This window comes from Squalius cephalus (genome assembly GCF_949319135.1).
Source record: "Squalius cephalus genome assembly, chromosome: 25".
Taxonomy (NCBI): domain Eukaryota; kingdom Metazoa; phylum Chordata; class Actinopteri; order Cypriniformes; family Leuciscidae; genus Squalius; species Squalius cephalus.
The window spans coordinates 27,886,624-27,909,967 of NC_137146.1; the positions used below are offsets into that span (position 1 = coordinate 27,886,624).

At 40.5% G+C, this 23,344-nt stretch overlaps 1 protein-coding gene across 2 annotated transcripts in view; it reads left to right on the plus strand.

Moving 5' to 3' along the window:
* The first annotated feature begins 1,273 nt into the window (after positions 1 to 1,273).
* Positions 1,274 to 23,344, plus strand: part of rreb1a (ras responsive element binding protein 1a) — a 56,134-nt gene continuing 34,063 nt past the window's right edge. The window contains exon 1 of one of the 2 annotated variants that reach the window (XM_079863910.1): positions 1,274 to 1,643. In XM_079863910.1, coding sequence (XP_079720036.1) covers positions 1,604 to 1,643 — 40 coding nt within the window. In that variant the 5' untranslated portion in view covers positions 1,274 to 1,603. The remainder of the gene's footprint in view (positions 1,644 to 23,344) is intronic. The other variant, XM_079863911.1, reaches the window with a different exon arrangement.

A 23,344-nucleotide genomic window follows, 5' to 3' on the forward strand; every position in this document is an offset into this window, starting at 1 on the left:
CCAATAAAACACTATAAAATATCAATATAGACTAGTGCAACTAATAATAATAATGATAATGTGTATTCTTTATATTTTATTAATTTACAAGTATTTGTTTTATTATTGATGTTGAATTAATGAGTCTTCCAAACCAGATGGTATACTGTTAATGTTGATAATTTACAAAGATTTATTGTTTATATATATATTGATATTGATGTTATTGTTTCATTCATATTTTTGTGAGTTCCTGGCCACATGGGATAATGTAAATACAGATCATTTGCAAAGATGTACTACTATACTACTTTATTTTTTAAATCTTTGTTTTACCTTTCTTTGCAAATTAGTCTGTATATTTGTATATTTGTTGCACATATTTGTTGTATATTGTACACTGTAAGAAGTTATGATCAATAAGTTATGACAACATATGTTTTTACATTGCTTTAACTCATCAAAATAAGTTTTTTATAAGTTTAGGCTACACGATCCAACTCATCTTTTAAGTCAGTTTAATGTAGAAGTTGAAATGACTTAAGCATCCAAGTTGATTGTACTTTGAAACAACTTTAACTCAGAATTTGACAAATGATTACAAAGAAATGGCAAGTCACACAATTAATAAAATTTGCAATTTTAAGTAAAAAGACTGAAATATTGTACATTTTTGCAGTGTTCTGACATGATATAAATGTTGATACAGATACAATGCGCTTATAATTTGTATTTTATATATTTGTGTTTATATTTAATTTATTTGCAATATTCATATTTTTGATGGTTAATCAATTTATTATTTTTGTAACTACATGGTATCATGTTAATAGAGATAATTTGCAAAGATTTACAACTACCACTCTTATTATATGTGTTGCCTATGTGATGCTCTTTTCTCTTTTTGTGTTCTGTGTGACATTGTGAAGCACATTGGTCAACTTGTGTTATTTTAATTGTGCTATATAAATAAAGTTGCTATTGCTATACTACTATTATTATAATTGAATATAATATATATATATAATATATATTATTTTATTTTATCTTTATGTCTAACATAATTTTGCACCATGTCATTTTTATTTTTTGGAAAGAAACTTTCATGTGTCTTCCAATACCCACATTCAGTTTAAGTGTGGTTTTATGATAGTTTTGAAAGTATTTGTGAAAAGAACAGGGTGACTTTAGTTTAGTGTGTGTGTGTGTGTGTGTGTGTGTGTGTGTGTGTGTGTGTGTGTGTGTGTGTGTGTGTGTGTGTGTGATGCTTGTGTCGGCAGCTTCAGTAACGCGCGTCCCCTTGGAGACTAGAGCAGGAGCAACACGTGACACTCCGCCTTACTGATCAGCTTTAGAGGAGAGAGAGAGAGAGAGAGAGAGAGAGAGAGAGAGAGAGAGAGAGAGACGCAGTAATAAGCGTTTTCCTCTCTCCTCCCTAAAGCATCTCGGCGTGGGGGGGATTTGGGAGAGTGAGTGGGGAACTCAAACGCAAAGTTGACGAACTTTGCACATCTTTTACGAACGCCATTTTGATTCCTCTCCGGAACAACTTTTGCAGCTTCTTTTTTTTTCTTCTTCTCTCTCTCCTCAGCTCATCACCACCACCATCATCATCATCATCATCATGTCTCGGCGAAAGCAACCCAACCCCAACAAAGTCAAACGTAAGTTAACTCGGCTCTCCTTAAAACTCTGCTGTATTGCTGTTGTGTGTTTATTTGATGTGTTTTAGCTTGGAGTCAGAGACAGAGTTAAAGTTAATGTGGAGTTAGAGGACACTTTTTTTCCCAACTTCAGCTTCCTCGTTGCGCGAGACCTGATGCTCACGCGCACAGCCCAAACCTGCCCCAAACAACTCCGTTTCTCTAAGACATCGGCTTGTTTCGGTGCACACAACTTTCTGTTGGTCTTTAACAACTTTTTAATGCTGTATGGAAGTTGTTGCATGCGGTGATGGGGTTGAAAGTCTGTTGCTGTTAGCTAGCGTTAAGCTAACGCGCTGCTGTCGCGCGGAGCATCACATCTCGCGTGCACTTTGATCGCTTCGGCTCGAGCTGCTTCTGCCATGATAGTTGTCGACCATCGAAAATGTCGTTTTTAATGCATATCACTTGTTTTTGTTTGTGTGTTTGTTTGTTCTACTTCGACAACAACCTGTTGCGTCACAAAGTTTGTTCATCTGTTTAAGGATGGCCTGTATTTGATCACGAAACCGTTCAGGTAACTTGGTTGCAGATTGAGTAACGTTTAAAAAAAAAAAAGTCGGTTCGTTTTATCGTCGAAAGCAAATCGTTTGTCACATTATTAGGATTGGTTAAGATGTGCATCATCAAAGTAAGCACGTTAGTTGTTTAAATGTTGTTTTAAAGTGTTTCTGCAAGTTTTATTGAAAGTTTGTGGAGAAGTGAAGGAATGGATGAGCCCGCTCGGTCTCTCGGGAGACGGGCAGCAGAGCTCGCGCTGGTTAGATAATGGTTGCTAGGCATTTGTGTTCCGTCTCTTTTCCGCCCCTCCTCGGTGAGGCAGAAACTTCAGGAGAGCCCGAGGTAAACGTGGCAAATTCACTCGCCTCTTTTTGTGCATCTTTCTCCTTCTCCTTATATGCTTTTTTTGCATGATTTTTGCAGAGTTATGCATTAAAAAAGTAACTTAGTTATTAGTATTTAAAGGGGATAGTTCCCCCAGAAATGAAAATTCTGTCATCATTTGCTCACCCTCAAGTTGTTCCAATCATGTATGCATTTCATTGTTCTGCTAAACTTAAAGGAAGATATTTTGAAGAATGTTTGTGAATGAGCCACCATTGACTTCCATATTATGGAAAATAAAGGATGACAGAATCTTCATTTTTGGGTGTACTATCCCTTTAAGCAATGGTAGGCACGAGGCCTCTGGTAACCAGAGTTATGGTAAAATACACTACATCAGCAACATTTGTGAGTGATATTTTGCTCGATCAATATGAAGTGATGGGTAAAATTGGCTAGTTATTTGTTGTACATCAATGCACGTGGAGTTCTGAGCACATGAATGATCTAGCGAAGTCGTGTTTACAAGTGGGAAACTTGTAATGCTGATTTGTGAGGTTGAAAGGGGCTGGTCGATTCGATACATAGCAGAAATTATAATATAGATAATCTGATTTGTAATTTATATGGAGAGTATCAGTGAGCTGAAGCAAGTAATGTCTGTCACTCAACTTTCTTGGTTTGTGTCACATTTAGTTGCTTTTAGAAACCATAGATAAATAAGAAATATAAATTAATATTTTCCATTATTTTGAACTTAGATGTAGGCCTAATTAAATAATGAACAATAAACCATACACTGTAAAAAAAAGTTCCTGCCTTACATTAGGTACAGTCAACTTAGATGTTTAAGTCATTTCAACTTAAATTACTTTAAACTGACTTAAATTATTTGAATCTTGTTTAACTAAATAAAAGATGTGTTTTTGATGAGTTAAAGCAATGTAAAAACATTTCATAACTTCATATAGCCTAATTTTTTTTACAGTGTAACAAACACGCATGACTTTTGAGTGTCACCAAGTAACACTAAAACAGAAAAGACAATCTGGAACAAGCGTATACGAGTGACACGGAGCAACAGAGATTTCTATAATCACTTGGCTCCAGCTCCACTCCAGGTTTTCCATTCTGCGCTCCCGCACACAAGAGAAGCTGCTCCGACTTTAAAAACACCCGTTCCCTGCTCCGCTTCCACTTCACGCCACTTATATTCCCTGGTCTGGAGTGGATTGGTACTACAAATAATCAAAAGTCCAATTACTGCTCAACCAATCACATTAGGCGACCAAAACTAGTTTTGGGGAAATAAAGATGTTTCCCTTTGCTTCTTTGGCCTTCTTTTAAAGGAAGGGAGGAGAGGACAGATCCAGATGAGAGGTTCACATTCCATTACGAAATTCAACACTGTAGACGAGCAGCGAGTCGAGACAGTCGATCACTTCACAGACATCATGCCTTCTCTCCATCTCTAAATATAAGATCTTATGCGACACTTTAAAATAAAAGCCCCATCTGATGTATTTAGCTGGACCATTAAGATGACAGAACGCACATTTTCTGTGCCTTTTCCTCAAATTAAGGATGTAAGAGTTTGGCAGAGAATAGCCATGTTACGAGCAGGGCCATACGGAGGCCTTGCAGCCAGTATTAAAGGATCAGCTTTATGATGTTGTGGCTAAAGAAGGAGGATGTTTCCATGTAGTTTTGTTTGTTTCCTCTTTGGCTGAGGCTAATAGGAAAGTTTGCACTCATATTTGGTCTTTTTTTTATTTTTGAGATGCATTCTAGAGTTTCTGAAGTATGTAGTTGCTCTTTTTTGTTGTTCTCTGGGCTATGCTAATGGAGTTTGTGAAATGTTTTCTTACTGTTTTCACATGCAAGCTCTAGTGAATGAGATCCCAAGAGGAAACGGAGAACTATATGGGAAGTTTTCAGATTCCATTTTAGTTCCCAGTGAAGAGAATCCCATGCATAACGTCCCAGTGTGAATTTCTTTTCATCCTTTACTTAATTGTTTCGTTGCGTTCTCAAACACCTGAAAATCTTGGTGTCCAGTCCCTCTTGGGATTCTCCAGGGATAATTAAAAGTATATCACCCTCCCTCGGGTCTCAGTGAGTGTCCTGGGTATTGACATTATCTAAATTCATTATAGTAATTCCCAAGATACCCACACAGCAGGCCTCGGGTTGTGGCTGCCAAACGATAAACACTTTACAGCACTGCTTTGCATCAATGACCTCCTCAGATTTACATTTCTTTTTATTTGATTGTCCATTTTAGATAGTCGGACCATTGTACCTCGAATGCTTTGTAAATAATTGATCTCAGGTTCAATTAGCGTTTTAAACATCACATCATCTTATGCCTTTTATAGTTAGTAATGTTAGGCAGCTGCACCTGGTTAATTCTTATACATCCATACATTCAAGATGCTTTGATGTGCATCTTAGTGGTTTTATCGGTTACTAATACTATTGAAGTCTAAATGAGACCTTACACATGTGCATTTAGGGATCTGTGTAGTGGAGGTCCTGTTATCCTGATGGAGAGAGACCTGCTTTTGGCCTTCGGGCAGAATTGGTTGCCCCTTTGGCTCCCAGGCTATATTTATCCTGCCTTTTTTAGATAAGATTATATTCCATCCCTCTGTGTGGTGTGTAGCGGGGACACCGCAGGAGAACCACTTGGGTGGAGTGAGAGATGGAGGAAATAAGCCCTAAGGTGTATTTGTAGTTTTCCCCTCACAAGTTGGGTGTTTATCCATAAATATTAGGATGCTGTTGTATAAGTATACACACTTAACATCACACAAAAGAACTAGATAATCAATTAGAAAAGCACAATCTAGAATGGCGGGAGTTGCAGAGTTGTGTATCTGAGTGTTTGTTGATGGTATTAGATCACATATTAACTTGTGTTTTATTAAAACGAGTGGCTTATTTTAGAGCGACATGGGCATGCTTCTGTCGGGACGGCTCTAGAATAGTGTTGGGTGCTGATATTTTAGCCCTGGCTATATTTGTGGTTGTCCAGGACTGCAAGTTGATCGTAGAACAATTGCCACCAATGGTCTCTACGATCAACTTCGGTTTACGATGCTTTTGGGTAATGCCGCCCTGATTGAAGTCCCTGCCTATTGTTTAACGCAGTCGTAAAAATGCATATATTTCATGAATGCTGCTCTGCCGCCTCCTCACCGTGGCTCATTATCGTTAGAGGTGTCAAATATGGGATTGAAAGCTTAACCTCAAAAATTCAACCAATCCTTTCTGTGATTGCAGGAGATTGCTGTCATGGCCCACACAGGCAGCACTTATCTTTGGCTGTGAAAACATGAAAAACATGTTTGGTTCAGTAACAGCGAAGCTGCTGAAACACTAGCAGCTGCAATTGATATAGTTCAGAACAACAATTCAGATTGATTAAATTTGAGCAACGATTCCATTTAAATTGTAAAAAAAACACAATTCAAAATGAATTGAACTGCTTTTGCTAAGACAAGCATGTCTATTATTCTTTTCTTCCCTATTGTGACGTACAGGGAACTTGATTTTGTCTGCGGGGAATTGGTTGGATGGTTGTGGTTTGCTATTGCCTGATGTCATGTGAGTGACAGGTTGCCCCGCCCTCGTCATCAGAGAAGAGAAGAGATGCTGAAATTATTTTGATGAAAATTACGAGGTACAAGAGTTAAAAAAAACAGATGTGCACGGATAAATCATTTATTATGAATACTGCAAAATTCCGTAAAAGAACAAAAATTTTTATTCCATGATGACTTTAAAACCCTAACCGTAAGTATCGAACGTGGGTGGTTTTGTATGATGCCTCAAAACATGTGGCTTGTAGAGGAGAGATGTTCTGTTAGCCTACACCTTTTCAGATGATTGTTCTCTGACTGAAAAATCCCAGACTGGAATTGTCTAAAAACCAGCAAGAAACCAATCGAAACTCTAGCAGCTGCATAACAGCGTAATAAAAAACACTTAGCAACCACGTAGCAATGCCATGGCAACCACCCACAATATCCTACCATTGTGGGCCACGGATATACACCCTAGCAACTGCATAGCAACGGTCTAAAATCCAACCACAACATCTTTAGCAACCACAAAGGAACATGTTGAAAAACACTCAATATAGTAGCAATCAGAACACCTGCATAACAATGTGTTTCTTAATCTAGTATTAATTGGCTGTTGGTTTTACTGAAAGGTTTCATTCGAGTGACTGATTGCCATGCTTTATAGTCTGTAGCTATAGGATTGTGGAGAATCTTTCATCAGAGCACTGACCCAATCATTTGCCGTGTTTAGCAGTCATCAGGCTAATGGGCCATAAGGCTGAATGCATCTTTGTGGCTTTTGACGATGCATCAGAAACACCCTGTTATTGCAGCCACAGTCTTATCACCTTCCCCGGCTTCTCCCCCGAGCCGTTCCAACCAGCAAATAAAGTTAGTATTTGCTAAGAGTTCAAAGTCTAACCCAACGGCTATCACCGATGTGAAAGAATGCCACAATGGAGGACAGGAGGGAGAAAGGGAGGCAGGGAAAATGGAGGTCCAGCAAAGCTGAACGGAGGAGATGAGAGGAAAGACGGGAAGTGAAACTTGCCTCTTCTCTGAGGTGGAGGGGAAAGAGATGAAGGAAGTGTTCGAACAATAGCGAGTTTAGCAGCGCGACTGTTTTCCCTCTCTGAGATTCAGGCAGAACTAGTGATTTTAACACCACCGTCCCTGTATTTACTGGCACTTTATCCTCCACGTAACTCTCAACCCCCCAACTCTCCTGTCTTGTTTCCTATAGTGTTTAAACTGAAGTCATAATGGACAATTCTTGTTTTTAATTGAACATTGCAACAATTATTATAAATTATTTATTCGTGCATATCATTATTTGGGTAACACTTTACAATAAGGTTCATTAGTTAACTGAACAATGAACAATTCTACAGCATTTATTAATCTTAGTTAATATTCATTTCAACATTTACTAATACATTATTAAAATCAAAGGTTGTATGTGTTAGCATTAATTAATGCACGGTGAACTAACATGAACAAACAATGAACAGCTGTATTTTTTATCAACTAACATTAACAAAGATTAATAAATACTGTAACAAATGTATTGCTCATTGTTAGGTCATGATAGTTGATACATTAACTAATGTTAACTAAAGTTTTACCATTATTTTTTATTCATAATTGAACTTCCCCTCCCTTTTGCAGCAACTTCTCTACTAATGATGTGTTCACTGGCACGAGGGCGGGGCAACCTGTCACTCACATTAGATCCACCAATAGCAAACCACAACCATCCAATCAATTCTCAATGGAAAAAATCAAGTCCCGCCCTAGAATTTTTGTGTTTCGCTGTTTAACTTGGTTATACGTCACAGTAAGAGAAAAAAAAAACTATCGCAACTTGTGTCTCATGCCGAATTTAAGTGCTGTCGTAGAGTGGGCCGACTGATGTACAGCCTCTTTTTCTGTCTCAGCTCTCGTTTGCTCTCTCAAGCCTGAAGCTCGCGCTCTCCCTCCCTCTTGCTGACTAAACAGTTTTGTCAGCTGGCAGTTGCTCGCAGGATTTGCGATAGCTCCTGGAGGCTGGGACGAGGGGGAGGGTGGTACTCACAGGCAGCACTTGTTGCTTAGTGGAGCTGGCCGAGAGAGAAAGAAAAGAAGGGAGGGAAGAAAGGGTGGAACAGACAAGACGAGGGTGGTTGCAGAAAGGAAGAAAAGAGGCTAGCAGCATCGCACAACCAGTTTCTGTCCCGGCTACGTGTAGAACGCAAATTAGGGGTGTAACAATATATCGTGTCGCAATACAAAAATGCAACAATATGTATTGTGGATAGTTCACCCATGAATAAAAATTACTGTATGAGAAAATGTTTTAGTTTTCAGAGTTTTAGTGTCAGTACTACATTAAACTATAATGTTGAATATAATGTATAATAATGGGGGAATATTTATGGTTCCTGATAATGCCAAATGTTGTTACCAGTAAAAAAGTGGCCTACATTATTTTAAATCAATCTAATCAGTGAGCGAGTGCAAGCATATTCGTCTAAAATAATACTGTATTTTCAGCTTCAGAATCATGAATATTAATTCTGTTGTCTCTATTATCCAGTGCATTGGGTTTCCAGCACCAAGTCCAAGCCTATTCATTTACACCCACAATTTAATACCAAATTTAGCATTTTAATCAACAGTACATCTTTTGTTAACCTTTTATCATCACTCTTGGAGTATCGCAATAATATCGTATCGTGAGTTCAGTATCGAATCTTGACATGAGGGTATCGTTACACCCCTAACGTGAATGATACACTGCATTAATGTGTCGTCTTGAGTTGGGACTCCTTGTGACCCAAAAAGGGTATTTTGTTGCTGCTTAACAATGTGTGGCGCAACGCATATTCTGCATCTGACACGTTTGAGGACATGCAGACAGGCCTTTGTGTAAACAGCGCAAATCTGGTCTGGCGCTAATCGAAAGCCAAGAGGTGGCTGTTTGCTCCCGTCTGCCACCTTGCCACTCGACAGACAACAAATATAGCCTTCAAGGATGAGCTGCCCTAATGACATCTTACCTGGCAGCCACAGTGTATGCTGGGAAAAGATGTAATCCTGAGATGCAGCTCGGCAAACATGACGTTGACCACAGATCTGTTGGTGACGTTTATGGTCTTTGTTGTCATTTTTGTGTTGCTCATACTGTCCAAGCTTAATATTGGGTGTGATTATTTTTAAGACATTTTGTTTACCAAATTAAATAATCCTGGCACCGTGACAGCAAATTTTGCGTGTGGCTCACTCCCATTTCCTTTTAGTTTCTTTTAGCATAGTTACTAAAGTGCAGTGCCATGGAAATGTGTGTTAAAAAGTTGTGCTTTTTTTTTTTTTTTTAAGTCCACCCCTGGTTCTTATTTGAAGTCGCTCCATGTTGAATACAATAATTAACCTTTCCAGTAGCTCTTTATACAGTGATGGATTAGAAACAGATAATTCAAGTGCATAACCACCTTCCCACTCACCCCCTTTTTCAAAACCGAACCATACCCATCCACACCCACACCCACCCACCCACACACACACACACACACACACACACAATGTCCTGCCATCTTCTCTTATGAGCTGAAAAGGTACTATTGTTTGTTCTGCAAACACAGGACACACCTCGTATCCACAGAGACCGGAGCTCATGCCCCTAGTCCTACTGCACCTCAGGCTTGTAAAGAAGTCAACCACACACCTTCTTGCAACCTCTTGTGCAAACACACAGGCCTCCACCTGAGAGCATCCCTTTGCACAGCTGCTAAGAGCGTGGGGGGGATGGGAGGACGAGATTACTGGACTGGCCTTGGGACGAAGGCGGAGACACCGGGAGTAAATGAAGACTCGGAGGGGAGGAAGGAACTCAAGGCTTTAAAACTCCACCAGCATTCCTGTCTCCCACTTTCTTTTGTAAAAATGATCTTTCAAGTTTAGACAAAACAGTTGGTCACGTTCGACTTTTCGCGTCTTTGTGATGTCTCGAATTTGACGCACGTCCAGAATCAACAGACATTTCCGGTCAGGGCGCAGTGCGAGTAAGGGCAAGCTCACACCACAGGACTGTGGACTAGCTTAATTGCTGTGGTGCTTACACTACACAACGAGGTTTCTTGTCATGTGTTGTTGGTATGTCACAGTAGCGCACATATTACACAACACAATGCTGACGAGGTGCACAAAGTTCAAGACGGTTGGTTGGGGCAGTTCCAACCAACAGCAGGAACTACAGTTTTTACTTAAATTTACGTGAGAAATTCACGCAAGTGATTACGAGATTTTTCACTTTATGCCATCTGCACTGTGATTGGATGGATTAGTTCCACCTTGTCGTTGCATTGCACACACTACATGATTATGTGGCAGTAATATCAAACAGGTTCGAAAATATTGCAGCGTCTGTGATTGGTCGAGACAGGCTTAGATCATGTTGCCGATCTGCTCATTATTAACGAGCATTGGCGACCACCAATTTAGCCGCGGGGTGTTGTTACAGACCATGGAAATCTGTGCGACAACAAAATCCAACCAAAAGTCGTGTAGTATGAGCTTGCGGTTTTCTTTCTTAAAGGTTCTCATCCAAACTGAAACATTGGAAAATGCTTAAATTTATCTTACTATGCATGTGTAAAACATCATAAAAGCTCACTGACGTGATGCAATAATTTTATTAGCAAAATATCCGTCCAGGTCGTACCCAATCGCTATTTATGTTCTAAAAAGCAATCGTCCTCATGTTTTGTTGCTGGACATCAATTGCGAGTTACAGTCATCTATGAAGTAATGTAATATGAAGATTGTACAAAGTAACATTTATCTTTAGTAACACTGTGAAAGTGGAATATGCATCAAATGTCTGGACATGGCGTTATTACTGTGAACTAAAGACCAAAACGTACAGAAAGCATGCATTTTCAAATATATACGGATTAGTGTAGACGTAGCCTAAGATGCGTGACTATTATGCCATGCAAAACTCTTCCTGAAAACCACTCCCAGTCCACTTAGAAAAATGCAACCTTCCAGAATCCACCGCAAAACCCTAACAGAGTCATCACACCAGGAGAATAACACTCCTCGATGACAGGTGAGCCATTTCCAAATAACACCAGGCCGCGCTGATTCTGTTTAGGGACATCAGCATTAGAAAAGATAGCAAATGCTGATATGCCGGCTACTGTTTCCAAAATAAATGCGTCTTTGTGATGGAGCCGGCTGATGTGATGGGGGTTGGGTTAGAGAGGTCTAGGGCTCTAAAGTGGACGCTCAAGCCCAATTTTGAGCTGCAAATTCAAATGGCCAGGTGAAAAGGTAGAGGTGTGTCTGCCTCACTGGTCTGGGGTTAATGGTACACCGTCTGGCTCCCATGGGAAACAAGGAGTCAATGGGGCAGGCTCTGCTGACGTGCCCCTGAGGAGACGGCACAAAAGACAGCGAGCTGGGTTCTTTCTTCTCCTGAAACCTGGCCTTTCCCATCAGGGGCTTTGTACACAATGAGCAGACAGAAACGCTGCCCTCCTTCAACACCTACTTCACAGCAAGCCAACACGCTCGGATATTTCTGAGGGACCCACCCAGATGACATGTGGAAAACCATGAAGTCAAATAAATAATGTAAAAATCTGAGTCTACTTTCAAAGATCTACTTGGATGAATCTCATCCAATTGCAATTATATTATGCAATTATATGAAATGTGACATTTTCACCCACTAAGTGGAAAAACCTGACACTAAACCTGAACCAGACCTGCTCTCCCATGCCTCACTTTGTTTTAAACAAACACTAATGGCATTTAACTTTTTCCTGTACAGCAGCTGTGTGGTTCAAGACAACTACTTGTTCAAATGCAGTATCATCCAACCTGTCTGTGCCTGTCAATGAGTTTATAAGAGGGAATGAGCGGTAACATTTCAAGACATCTCCATCAGAGTTAGTCATCAGTAAATGCTTTGGATACCTCTAGTTTCCATCCATCCACAGCATCCCACAAAACATGTCTGTCTAAGGAGTGTTATCATTAACCAGGGAGTTAGAACTCCACTCATGAACTTTGTTACCAAGTGCTTGGGAAAAGTAGAGCAGAGGCAATAATAAACTTAATCAAAGAGCAGAGAAGATAACCAGGCTGTTGATTGCCTCATGAGAAGACCAGATCAAGGGTCTGTCTGAAAGTACGGCCTTTACAAAATGCATGTTGCATGTCAGAGATCCGATAAAATGGCTGCTTAGCTCATCCTTGTGAGTTACTGTACTACTAACCTGAATTTTTTTGGTCGTGCAAGTTGAAATTGAATTTAATAAAACTTTTGATACTCGTGCAGACATTTACAGACATGTGAAAGGTCGTAATATTCAGCACATACAGTTTATAAACTTACAACATCCTCATTTGGGTGAAGCGCCCTTGTGTTTGATGTGCAAAGTGTCTGTTTTGTCTCCATCAACGTTGCATAACTTGTCATAAAGTGGATAGTGTCTCTGTAATGTCTTCTCTTAGATTGCAGTCATTTCATTCAGCCATAATCTTTGAACAGGGTCAGTGGGCAGTTGATAAGTTATAAAGAAATTCAAGGCCTGTAGGAAACGTAACTAATGCCAAAAGTTTTGTTGCACTTCTGCATTGTTTTTTGGCTTTTAGACCACTATAGGTTTGTTCCCAGATTTCAGGTGTTATTTTATTTAAATCCTCGCCTTATGATGTCAGGATTGGTCACTTTCGAGCTGCATGTCTGTGTTTGTGATTCAACTGCCTGTGTCATGGATTGCTAAGGAAATGGCCTATCCCACAAGGCTGTGTGCGAGTCTGTTAAACCTCGGCTGAACAGGAAATGGTGGATACTGGATGTTACTGTTATGATAACTATTGTGCTACATTAAGGGAATTGTTCATCAGAACTAGTAAAATAAAAGGTTTCAACGCAATTCATATTGCCAGGGAAACGCAATTCATATTGCCAGGGAAAAGAAGACCGGAAAAGTTCTGCTGATCTGACTCTTTTTGTTAGATGGTAGACATTAAATGCTTAATCAGGTTTTGCTCTAAGAACCTCTCGCCAAGGGGAAAAAATAAGCGTTTAAAGTTCTCCAAAATCAGTGGAGGAAACCAGAACTTTTTCCATTGTTGAACTATGTGACGGTTTCAGCTAAGCCTGCTTGCCTTTGTTTGAAACTTGTAATTGTTCCTTCCTGCGTGTTTTAACCCCTTTTATCCTTTCAGGACCTCACAATGTTGAGGGCTGTCACCCACCCACCAATCTGTACCCACTCTGGTGCCGCCTTACATCTGATGGGACCCTCTTTATCAATGTGTGGGCAAACATTAAGGGGGTCCATAGAGATGGAAATGAGGCCTTTGCGGCCCTGCAGCCGAAACGCTAGTGCCCTAACGCCTCTACAGACTGTAATGGAATAACAAAAGAGATTGGTCTGTAATGACCAGCCGTCCTTTGACTGCTGCACTCAGGGCTTGTGTGCTTTCTTTCATTTCTGTACCGGGTGATGTCATTCAGATTCGTCACTTGAAGGTGGTTTTAAGCTAATTGACACTTAAAGAACAATACAAGCATGAATAACATGTTGTGATGTCCAGTGGATAACAATGTACATTTGTGCACCTTACTCCCAAATTTAGTCTATTGTGTTTTAAATATAGCCTTGACTTATTTGTATAGAAGGTGACACCTAGCATACTTTTTATTTTATTTTTATTTTTTTATGCGACTCCATATGCATAATTAATAAACATAATCGTTACATAGAAGGGTTGGAACTCTAAATAACATATATTTCATTTTCACTGTCAGCGTTACAGACATTACAGTTCTGAAATCTACTTTGACCTCTGAAACATGATGTCCAATGAAATTAAATCTGAATTTGCTGCACAATGAAAGTGTTTTTCATGCTGCAGATCGATTCGTAATGTTATGCTGAATGATCACATTGTAGCTAAAATGTAGGTGTAATGATAAAGCTTTTATTTGAATCATGTCACAGATATAGTTTACTCCATATGGAGATTCAATACGGCGAAATATAGACAGAAAGGAACTCTTTAAAAGATGTTTTGGGTAAAAGCTTAATTGACCCCTATTCTTGTGTGAAATGACATTTGGAAATTGCAACTAAATGCATCAGATTTCAAAAGTTCTCACTTTTGGCTCGTTCTTTGTTTGTAGACTGCCTCTACAGCCTTTTGTAGGATGGTCAGCCTGATGCTAACCACCAAGCTGCCACATTTACAAAAAATTGTGACTTTAACGCTCTCAGCCTGCAAATTCTCCTCTGAAGTTCCAGTGCCTCCACCCCCCCCCCCCCCATTCTAGATGAATTGCTCCCTTGTAGGAGCGTGTCCTCAGGCAGACGCCTATGTAGGGGAGAGCCCTGCACAGCAACTCTGGAGCGGTACGAAAGGGAAAAAACAATGTGACTCTTATTACAGGCAAGGGAGGGAGGAAGGGAGGGGGGGATCTGTACGTGATGTGATGCTAGGCTAGGCTAGGGAGTCGCTTCAGCACAGATGAGAAGCCCTGCGCGTCAGCACACACTGGAGTGTGATGGATGACCCCTTCTGCAACCGCCGGCCTGGTTGTCACTCAGGCGAACGGCAATAGCAAACAGCTGGCAGCATGAGGCGTGATTGGCCGAAGGGAGTCACATGGGTTTGGCTTTTGGGGGCGTGGCCTTAAAAGTGGGTGGTGGATGGCCGTCACAGCACCAGTTGGCTGATGTTTTGGCCTTGTACTTTGGCCTGCATCCTTGCTTTTGGAGTTTAGGCCATGTAACATTGGAACAGAAGCCAAAGCTGGGCTGGAGGGGAGGGGAGGGGAGGCGCAGGAGTGATTGAGTGAAAGAAGAGGCAGTGAGGGAATGCACACTGACCGACGATAACATCGCTGTCAGAACTGGGCCTTCGAGGTGTCCAATAAGTTCTTTCACAGATCTTTTCTCACACCAGACAAGCGTTCTTTTTCAGGAGAGGAGAAAAAGCGGTCTTGACAGCCACAAATCATGCGTGGTCACTGCATGTCTGTTTATGTGTGCGCATTTGAGCCGCAAAGAGATGTTCTCAGCATCAGCTCGATGAAGGCCGTATTCTTCTTTGCTTTACAAAGAGCTCCATTATAAGTGCTGTAAGAGGCATATCTGCCTAGTTCTCTGTCAACACCCCTCCAATGGTTTTCCTTTTCTTTAGTCTTTCAAATAAATGATGGAGAACCCACTGTGGTGGATCTCCAGCCTCAAAACTTGACCAGCTAGACTTTCAGAAGCGTGTCAGTCGCATTTTAGCATATTATTCACAGTGAATCAAATTGTCTTGACTTTGGTTGAACTGACTAAAATGTTAGTGTGTTAGTGCGTTAATCTGGTTTGTTTGCACACTTTTTTTCATAATTAGCATATTTGTTTGTTCTTGATATTTTGTTCTCTTTTAACATTGATTTGTTTGAGGGAATCCCTTTGCCATAATGGTACGTTCACACAATTTTAGGATGCGTGCACAGCATTGTGGGTCTCTTTTTCAGTATGACTTGTAGGAGCTTGCCGTTTTTACAGGGCTGAAAAGGCCTGGAGGTACCCCCGCCACACCTCCTCCTCTTTCTACTTGTCTCTTGTGTTCTCAGGTGTACAGTGAATTTAGAGTCTATTTCATGAAACCAGCAGCCACACCCATACCTCAACGGTGCATAAAAGAGAGATGGTTATCACAAGTGTCTCTATACTTTTATTGTGACGTTTGGCAAGCATAAGTCAGTCATTATGTGGCTTTTAAGATTAGTTTTTTTTATTTTACTTGCATTCATGCTCACTGTTATGCGTCCAGTATGCTAAATAACATTTTTACTTTTTCGGTTTTACTTGAGTTGCATCACATTTTTGCAATACTCTGATTTCATTGAGCTAAGCTAGCTTTGAGCATTCTCTGCATTCATTTTTAGCTTAACTGTTCGTGCATCTGTTTCTCCGTCCCTCATTATCACCAATGATGTTCAAACAGAAGTTTTCAGATGGTAGATTTGAGTTGCACGTTTACAGGACCCAAACATAAGTCAGTTGTTCTAGTAGCTGCTTTCCATGCATGCTATAGCACCGAGTGCTGGGGCAGAGTGCAGTAGACGGATGTTTGCCCTGGACAACCGCCTCCCTCTGGGTCCTACGCCACTGAATCCGACGGAGTGCAACACGACAGTCAAGAGCAACGCAGGATCGCCCCGCTGTAGCCTACTAACTTGGCCTGAGACTCGCTGACCGTTGTCCCGCAAAGAAAGCTGCCCACCGCCCACCGAGAAAGCTGTGGTAGACCAACCAGGAAAACGTTCCAGTGCTCTACAACAGCTGCCATCTCCTGCTGCCGAGTTGACATCTACTATTTGACCCATAGTTGGGTGACAGAGAGGGGTACTGTCACTTGCCCATGGTGAGCCCCTATGACTCGTGGTTGGGCGGGGTTGTCTTACTCTCCCGTACAGGTCCTTTAGACCTGCCAGTAGCTGATGCGAGGCATATACACTAGGGATGCACCACAATTTTGGCTGCCGATAATCATCGGACCGAAAATAGTATTTTTGATTTTTGGCCAAAAGAGAAAAAATTTCTGAAAATATACGCCGCTCAGGTTTCACTCTTGCTCTAGCCGTTATCACTAGAAAAAGTGTGATGCTTTCCTCAATATTTCGCTCTATGCACGTGCACTCGGCTCAGTTGCTTGCGGCCCATGCGAACGCTCCACTCATGTACCACTCATGTTCATTGTAAAAGCAAAGTCCGGTCAAATAACGCGCCGATGAAATTTCAGTGTAGTAGTAGTATACTTGTTTCTGTTTGCAATAGTAATGCTGAAACATGGTGTAGTATTAGCCGTGCTGGGCAATGCTGGTAAAATGACGCTACAATCTCGTTCACTGTTCATCCGCTCTGCTCACATGCTCTGATGATAATCACTTTGTAGGACTATACATTATATGAATAATTGGTAAAAAAATAAATTTATTTGTTAAATCTGATTGTTGCATTGAACTTATTAAAGTATAAAATATTGATATTTAATATTAATACATTTTCTGTCCATATCGACCACCATATGGGTATCTGCCAGTATATGTTGTTTTTTTATGTTATCGTTATCGGCCCGATAAGAAAATTTGGCCGATATTAAAGCCGATAAATAATGGATTATTTCCTTCAGCTGAGACGCTTCAGATTTGCACTGTTCGCCATGATGTGTTTGAATTGCTTGAAATATCATGGGAATCACTTCAAAAAGGAAAATACAGTTCAGTGCAACATGTGCAGCACAAGTCTGTCATATAAGCTACATAAAAATTATAATGAGAATATCATTATAATTATGTACTTGAGACATGGCTTTTAATGGTGAGACTTTTGTTTTTGTAATCAATTTAGATTTATCTGTCAATATATCGGTTATCGGCTTTCAAATATAAAGAATTATCGGTTATTGGTAATTTTCATATCGGTGCATCCCTAAAATTCAGTATCATTAAAATGATTGAATTTAAATAAAAAGTCTAATGTTAATACAAAAAAGCTATTTATTAATAATAATAATAGCCTAAATAAATAGTTATTGAAAAGCATCCAGAATTTTCAGTTTCGGCCCAGATTTTTCATTTCGGTGCATCCCTAATGCACACACTGAGGTTTGGAGATCCCTCTGTGTGCCTCTGGATTTATGGAGCTGATCTGTCACTGCTGACCCTCAATGAATGTCCCATTTGTTGCACAGATAGACAACTGTCAAAGGAGAACGGCATGGGCCCACTGCGTCCTTTCTGCCATAAAAGCTGCCACATCGATCAGCTCTGCCGTGAGGGAGGGATTGGGGAAAAATGGGAGGAATTCCCATGTGACTGCTTCCCAAGAGTATTTTTCTTTTCCATGTATGAATCAAAAGTTCCATTTTTGCACATAAACGCATTCAAAACAAAATAAAAAAAAACCTGGTACCTTTACAAGACCTCTAATTACTCAAAAACAATGTCCGTGAACAGTGGCAGTTTCAGTTGCACAACGCAGAAGTCTTCACATCCATGCATCGTTCTCAAAGCAAGTCGAGTGAGAAAGGCACCTTAGCAACGGCCCAGAGGAAAGATCTCTTGGTCTTCCTGCAGAAACATGTCTGTTAAATAAAGGAGTGATCATAACAACTAGAACAACAGGAAGGAAGGAGATTAGATGCTCAGATCCTTTCACTCATTCTTCTACACCTCACGCACTGTTTAACCAAAGTGAGCCTGGGATGAGCGTCCTCATGTAGTCTCACATCATTGTGATTCTTTTCATTCATGGCTCTTGTTTCTCCCTCAAGGAAGAGTTTTAAAATGGCTGCCCTGTTTTGGATGGACTGGTGGGGACAGCGATATTCTTTGAGAGAGCTTGTACACACACACACACACACACACACACACACACACACACACACACACACACACACACACACACACACACACACACACACACACACACATCTGTAATGAGGGGTGGACAGTGTATGCTTTTTCCAGGCAGCTGTCAATGGCACACTGATCTGTCAGCATGGACCCTGCATCTGCACTCCTCTGTAACTCACACCACGACTCTCCACAGAAACCGGGCAAGAGCCAGCGTCTGTCTTCGCTTACAAGAACTCTATCTTGGTAAAACCAGCCTCTTTTGTGCGAGAATGCAGTTCTTTCTCTTTCCGCCCATGCATATTTGCATGGATATGGAGATGAGGCTGTGCTGTCCTCAAACCTCACCCATGTGACCCGTCAACCACCCCACTGTGAAGTCTGGCAAATCCAATGCACCATATGTGTCTTTAGGCTCAAATAAAGACCCACCATCTGCAAAAAAGAAGGGTAAAAGACTTGTCCCTGTCGCAGGCACCTGTGAGGTTTGACAGCCGAGTCGTCCGTTGCCAAGGACCCCTCAATTTGCATGCTTGTTTACATCGTCTCTTAACCTCTGAAAAGCCAGGAACTATCGAGCCTGTTCCACAGCTGAGTCCCCATCCCCCTTAAAACACCCAAAGAACATGTGCGTACCAAGAACCAGATCTTCCTGTGCATCCGTGCAACTCTTCTGTACCCAGCAAGCAATTTCACGTTTAAAAGACGTATAATAGACGTCTAAAACAAGGCAAAATTTGGTCTGCCAGTGAAAATTTTATAGACGTCTTAACCATATCCTAAGAATAGACTAGTTGTTTCATTTAATCTCTTTATCTAATTGATAACTAGTCTATTCTTGGGATATGGTTTAGACGTCTATTATATTTTCACTGACTGCTCAAATTTTGCCTTGTTTTAGGACGGCTATTGGACGTTATTTAAACGCGAAATTGCTTGCTGGGATGGATCTATCTGAAAGCCGTTTAACAAGATGAGCTCTGTATTTTCAAAGAGACTGATTTGGAAGCTTTGCAACCCTTTTCTCTTACTGAATGTGAGATGCGCGCACAGATACAGAGCTGGTTTGCATGAAGCAAGCTCACCCAAGGCAACGCAGCCAGGGCTGATTTGGAAATGAAAGCCACTTCCTGCGCAGCGCAGTTCAACTTGTTGCCTTTTATGATGTATACTCGACTCAGGTGTTGAATGAGTAAAACAGTCGACCACACAGACAGTCATGGATTGATGCCACAACTTCATTTGCAGAACTCCCCATTTTGGTCAAAGTTGAAGCGAAAGTTACTCATTTGATACTCAGTTTTTTTTTCCCTGTTGTTAGTCATGTTACCATAAAAAAATCTGTCAGCTGATAAAACTGCATGTGCTGTATATGGTGCCACTTGTTGAAGCTAGGATCTTTGCAAATTTGTCCGCAAAACAAAGCAGATAATCATGTAGGCTATAAGGAATTTTGTTGTTGAGAAAATAACTGGGTTTGGTGCCGTGCTTTTGTCCTCTTTGGTTTGTCCTCTTCTCTGTTCTGCTCTAATATAAACCATCATCTGTAAAAGGAACTCAAACCTCACTGGAGTTTCCACATGTTGCCACACAATGGCTGATCAGATGATTTCAATTTGCTACGTCTTTGATTTTGATTGCATCGCTGTCACTTCTGCTGAGTAATTGAGAAACTTCCTGAGGGATGCTTTTTTTGTCCATTCAATTACTAATACCATATTCTTTGGTATAGCCATTTTGATTTGGAAATGGAAACATAATACCATTGTGAACTTTCATCATCATGGCATTCTTTGAAGCAAATATGTGTTGTAACTGTCGTCTTCTATGGTAATTTTTAGTTTTCGAGTTATGCAATTATTTGAAGTTAAGGCAACTGTTTGAAAACTGCTGACATTTATGGCTAGCTTCCTGAATAATTACACAGATTAATGGCACAGACCGCCTCCTGTCATAGTTGAGTATGAATTCATGTGAAATATGTGTAACGGGACTGCGTTACTGCATTGTGTTGGCTATAACTTTACATCTCAGTGTGACTGCATTTCCTACTTCTGATGGGATTTCTTGGAAACTACACTTTCTTCTTCAAAAAGGACTTGGTAACAAGCTTTTAATACAGTGGGCAATTGTCTTTTTTGGCATAGTCTAACTGAAGTAATTAGTATCAGCCCTTCTGTAGGCTGTAGTTTGTAGTCTTGTAGGGTGTACGGTTTGCATTGATAAGGATATGAGACCTCAGGGTGGTAACCCCCCCTCCCTCCCTCCCTCCGTCAATGTCTCTGGTGTTTAATAGAAACAAAGCAAACATGCCAGGGAGTGAGCAGTTAACTTGGTGCCGTCTTTCAAGCGTCAAACTGGCCCGTCCCGTTTATCCAGATTCTCACTTCGCTCTTTCTCTGCTGTTTTTTCCCCTTTCTTTCAAACCTTTCTTTAAACTCTTTTGAACCTTCCTCTCTTTGCACAGGTCCAATCTCCTCTCTTTCTTTCACTGTTTTTTTATCTTCGCCTCTCGCTATTGAAACTGATATTGAGGGGTGATGTGCTAGGCAGAAAGCAGCGCTATCTCAGCGCGCCAAATGCTCTCAAACATGTCGGTTCATGCACTTGTCCGTGCCTGTCATCCAGCCCTGAAACAGAGCAGTAGCATTCTTTCTCTCTCTCTCTCTCACTCACACACACACACACACACACACACACACACACACACACACACACACACACACACACACACACACACACACACACACACACACACACACACACACACACACACACACACACACACACTGAAGTGCTCATGCTCACACGCGGAGGCGGAGGTAATCACATAGTGGGCATACACAAACAGGTTTAACCCAAAAATGGATGTACCTGCGCTCATTAAACATAAATTTAGCCTTAATTAAGCGGGTTCCTGTCATGCAGAAATGACATGTGACCTGTCGCTGTTGATTGTGGCACCTTTCTTAGATTATTTTTTTTAAACTGGCTAAACTTTTCTCAACAGTCCGTTTAAGTTCATATATATTGACTTATCTAATTAGTTGTGCTTGCAAAGAAAAGCTCACTATTACTGATGCTTATGTTAGATTTGTGGAATAGCTTGAGCACTGTCTGTGTTCCTGTAATGAGTGGGAGTGACAGCGATTTAAGTCACATTACTTAAGGCAAAGTCATATGACTATTTTGATGCATATCTAGGAAATTACCATACTGTTCAGAAATTTGGGGTTGGTCAGTTGTTGTTTTTTAATATATATGTTTTTGAAAAGTCTCATGCTTACCAAGGCTACATTAATTTGATTAAAAAAATGCAATAATATTGTAAAATATTATTACAATTTAAAAAAAAAATTCTATTGTACTACTATATTTTAAAATTAAATGTATTCCTGTGATCAAAGCTGAGTTTTCAGCATCATCATTACCCCAGTCTTCACGATCCTCCAGAAACCGGCCTAATATGCTGATTTGCTGCTCAAGAAACATTTCTGATTAATCAATAAAATAATATTAATTTCTTATTATTATTTATCAATGTAAAAAATAGTTGTGCTGCTTCATATTTGTGTGGAACTTTTTTTTTTTCATGAATTTTTTGATGAATGGAAAGTTTTTATAAATGACTTTTATTGCCATTTTGACAAATGCAATGTTTTTTTTTTTTTATCGTACAGCCACCAAACTTTTGAACTGTGATGTACTTGGAAAATGTGCAAGTTTATGCATATTTTCTATTTTATTTACATTTTAGCGTTTCCATTCAGCGTTTTATAAGATTTATCCGAAATTCTCGTTTATAAACCGCAAACTGCAAAGCTCATTGTTTTTGTTCCATATTAATGTTTTGATAGTTTTTTATATTTTAAAAATGACAGTGGTAATGCTTCAGGGATGCTGTCTGTGTATTCCTGGGATTCCTTGTCCTTTTGTTTTCTTTGACTATTGTGTGATTCACACCAAAGCCAATAACAGTCGCTGAGTACAGTCAGTATCCTGTCATCATCATCATCATCATCATCATCAGAGCAATGCAACATGGGAGAAGACACAGTGGCTGGGTGTGTTTCACAGGGGCAGAGCAAAAAAAAAAAAAAGCATCTACATGTGTACACACACACACACACACACACACACACACTGGCGTGGCTAAAGACCACAGCAATCTAAAATGTCTCCTCCACCCAGGCCATTATACCTGCCTCTTTGCCTCTCAATTAGGCAGTCTTACCAGCCACTAATCTGATAATCTCTGTCCTGTGTCTCTCATCCCATCCTCCATCTCTCTCTCTCATCCCTTCCTCCATCTCTCTCTCATCTCTCCTCTGACGACTCCTCCGCTTGTCTTTCCATCTCGTCTCCATCCCCCACCAACGCTAAAGTTTCCTGTGAACTTTTTATGGTCTGTTAAGTGTGTGTGTGTCTCTCTCTCTCTCTCTCTCTCTCTCTCTCTCTCTCTCTCTCTCTCTCTCTCTCTCTCTCTCTCTCTCTCTCTCTCTCTCTCTCTCTCTCTGTTAAAGACACACTCCATCACCCCTTCGTCACGTCTCCTCTCTTTTCAAAAGCTCCTGCACAAAGAGGATAAAGCTACGTAAGTCTCTCCTCCTCTTCATCTGTGCATCTCCGTATCCCTCCATCCTTCGGACGGCTAACGGACGTTAAACGGGCCAATCACTGATTAGTGATGCAACAAATTATGCTGAACAACTTCTTACTGTGTTTATTAGTAGCAGACCACATTTCGTTTTGTGCTGATTTTAGGTGAGAATTTATTTAAACATTGGGTGATATCAAAAACATTATAAAACACTAGTAATAAAATACTAGTTCCAACAAATGAGTAATTTAGC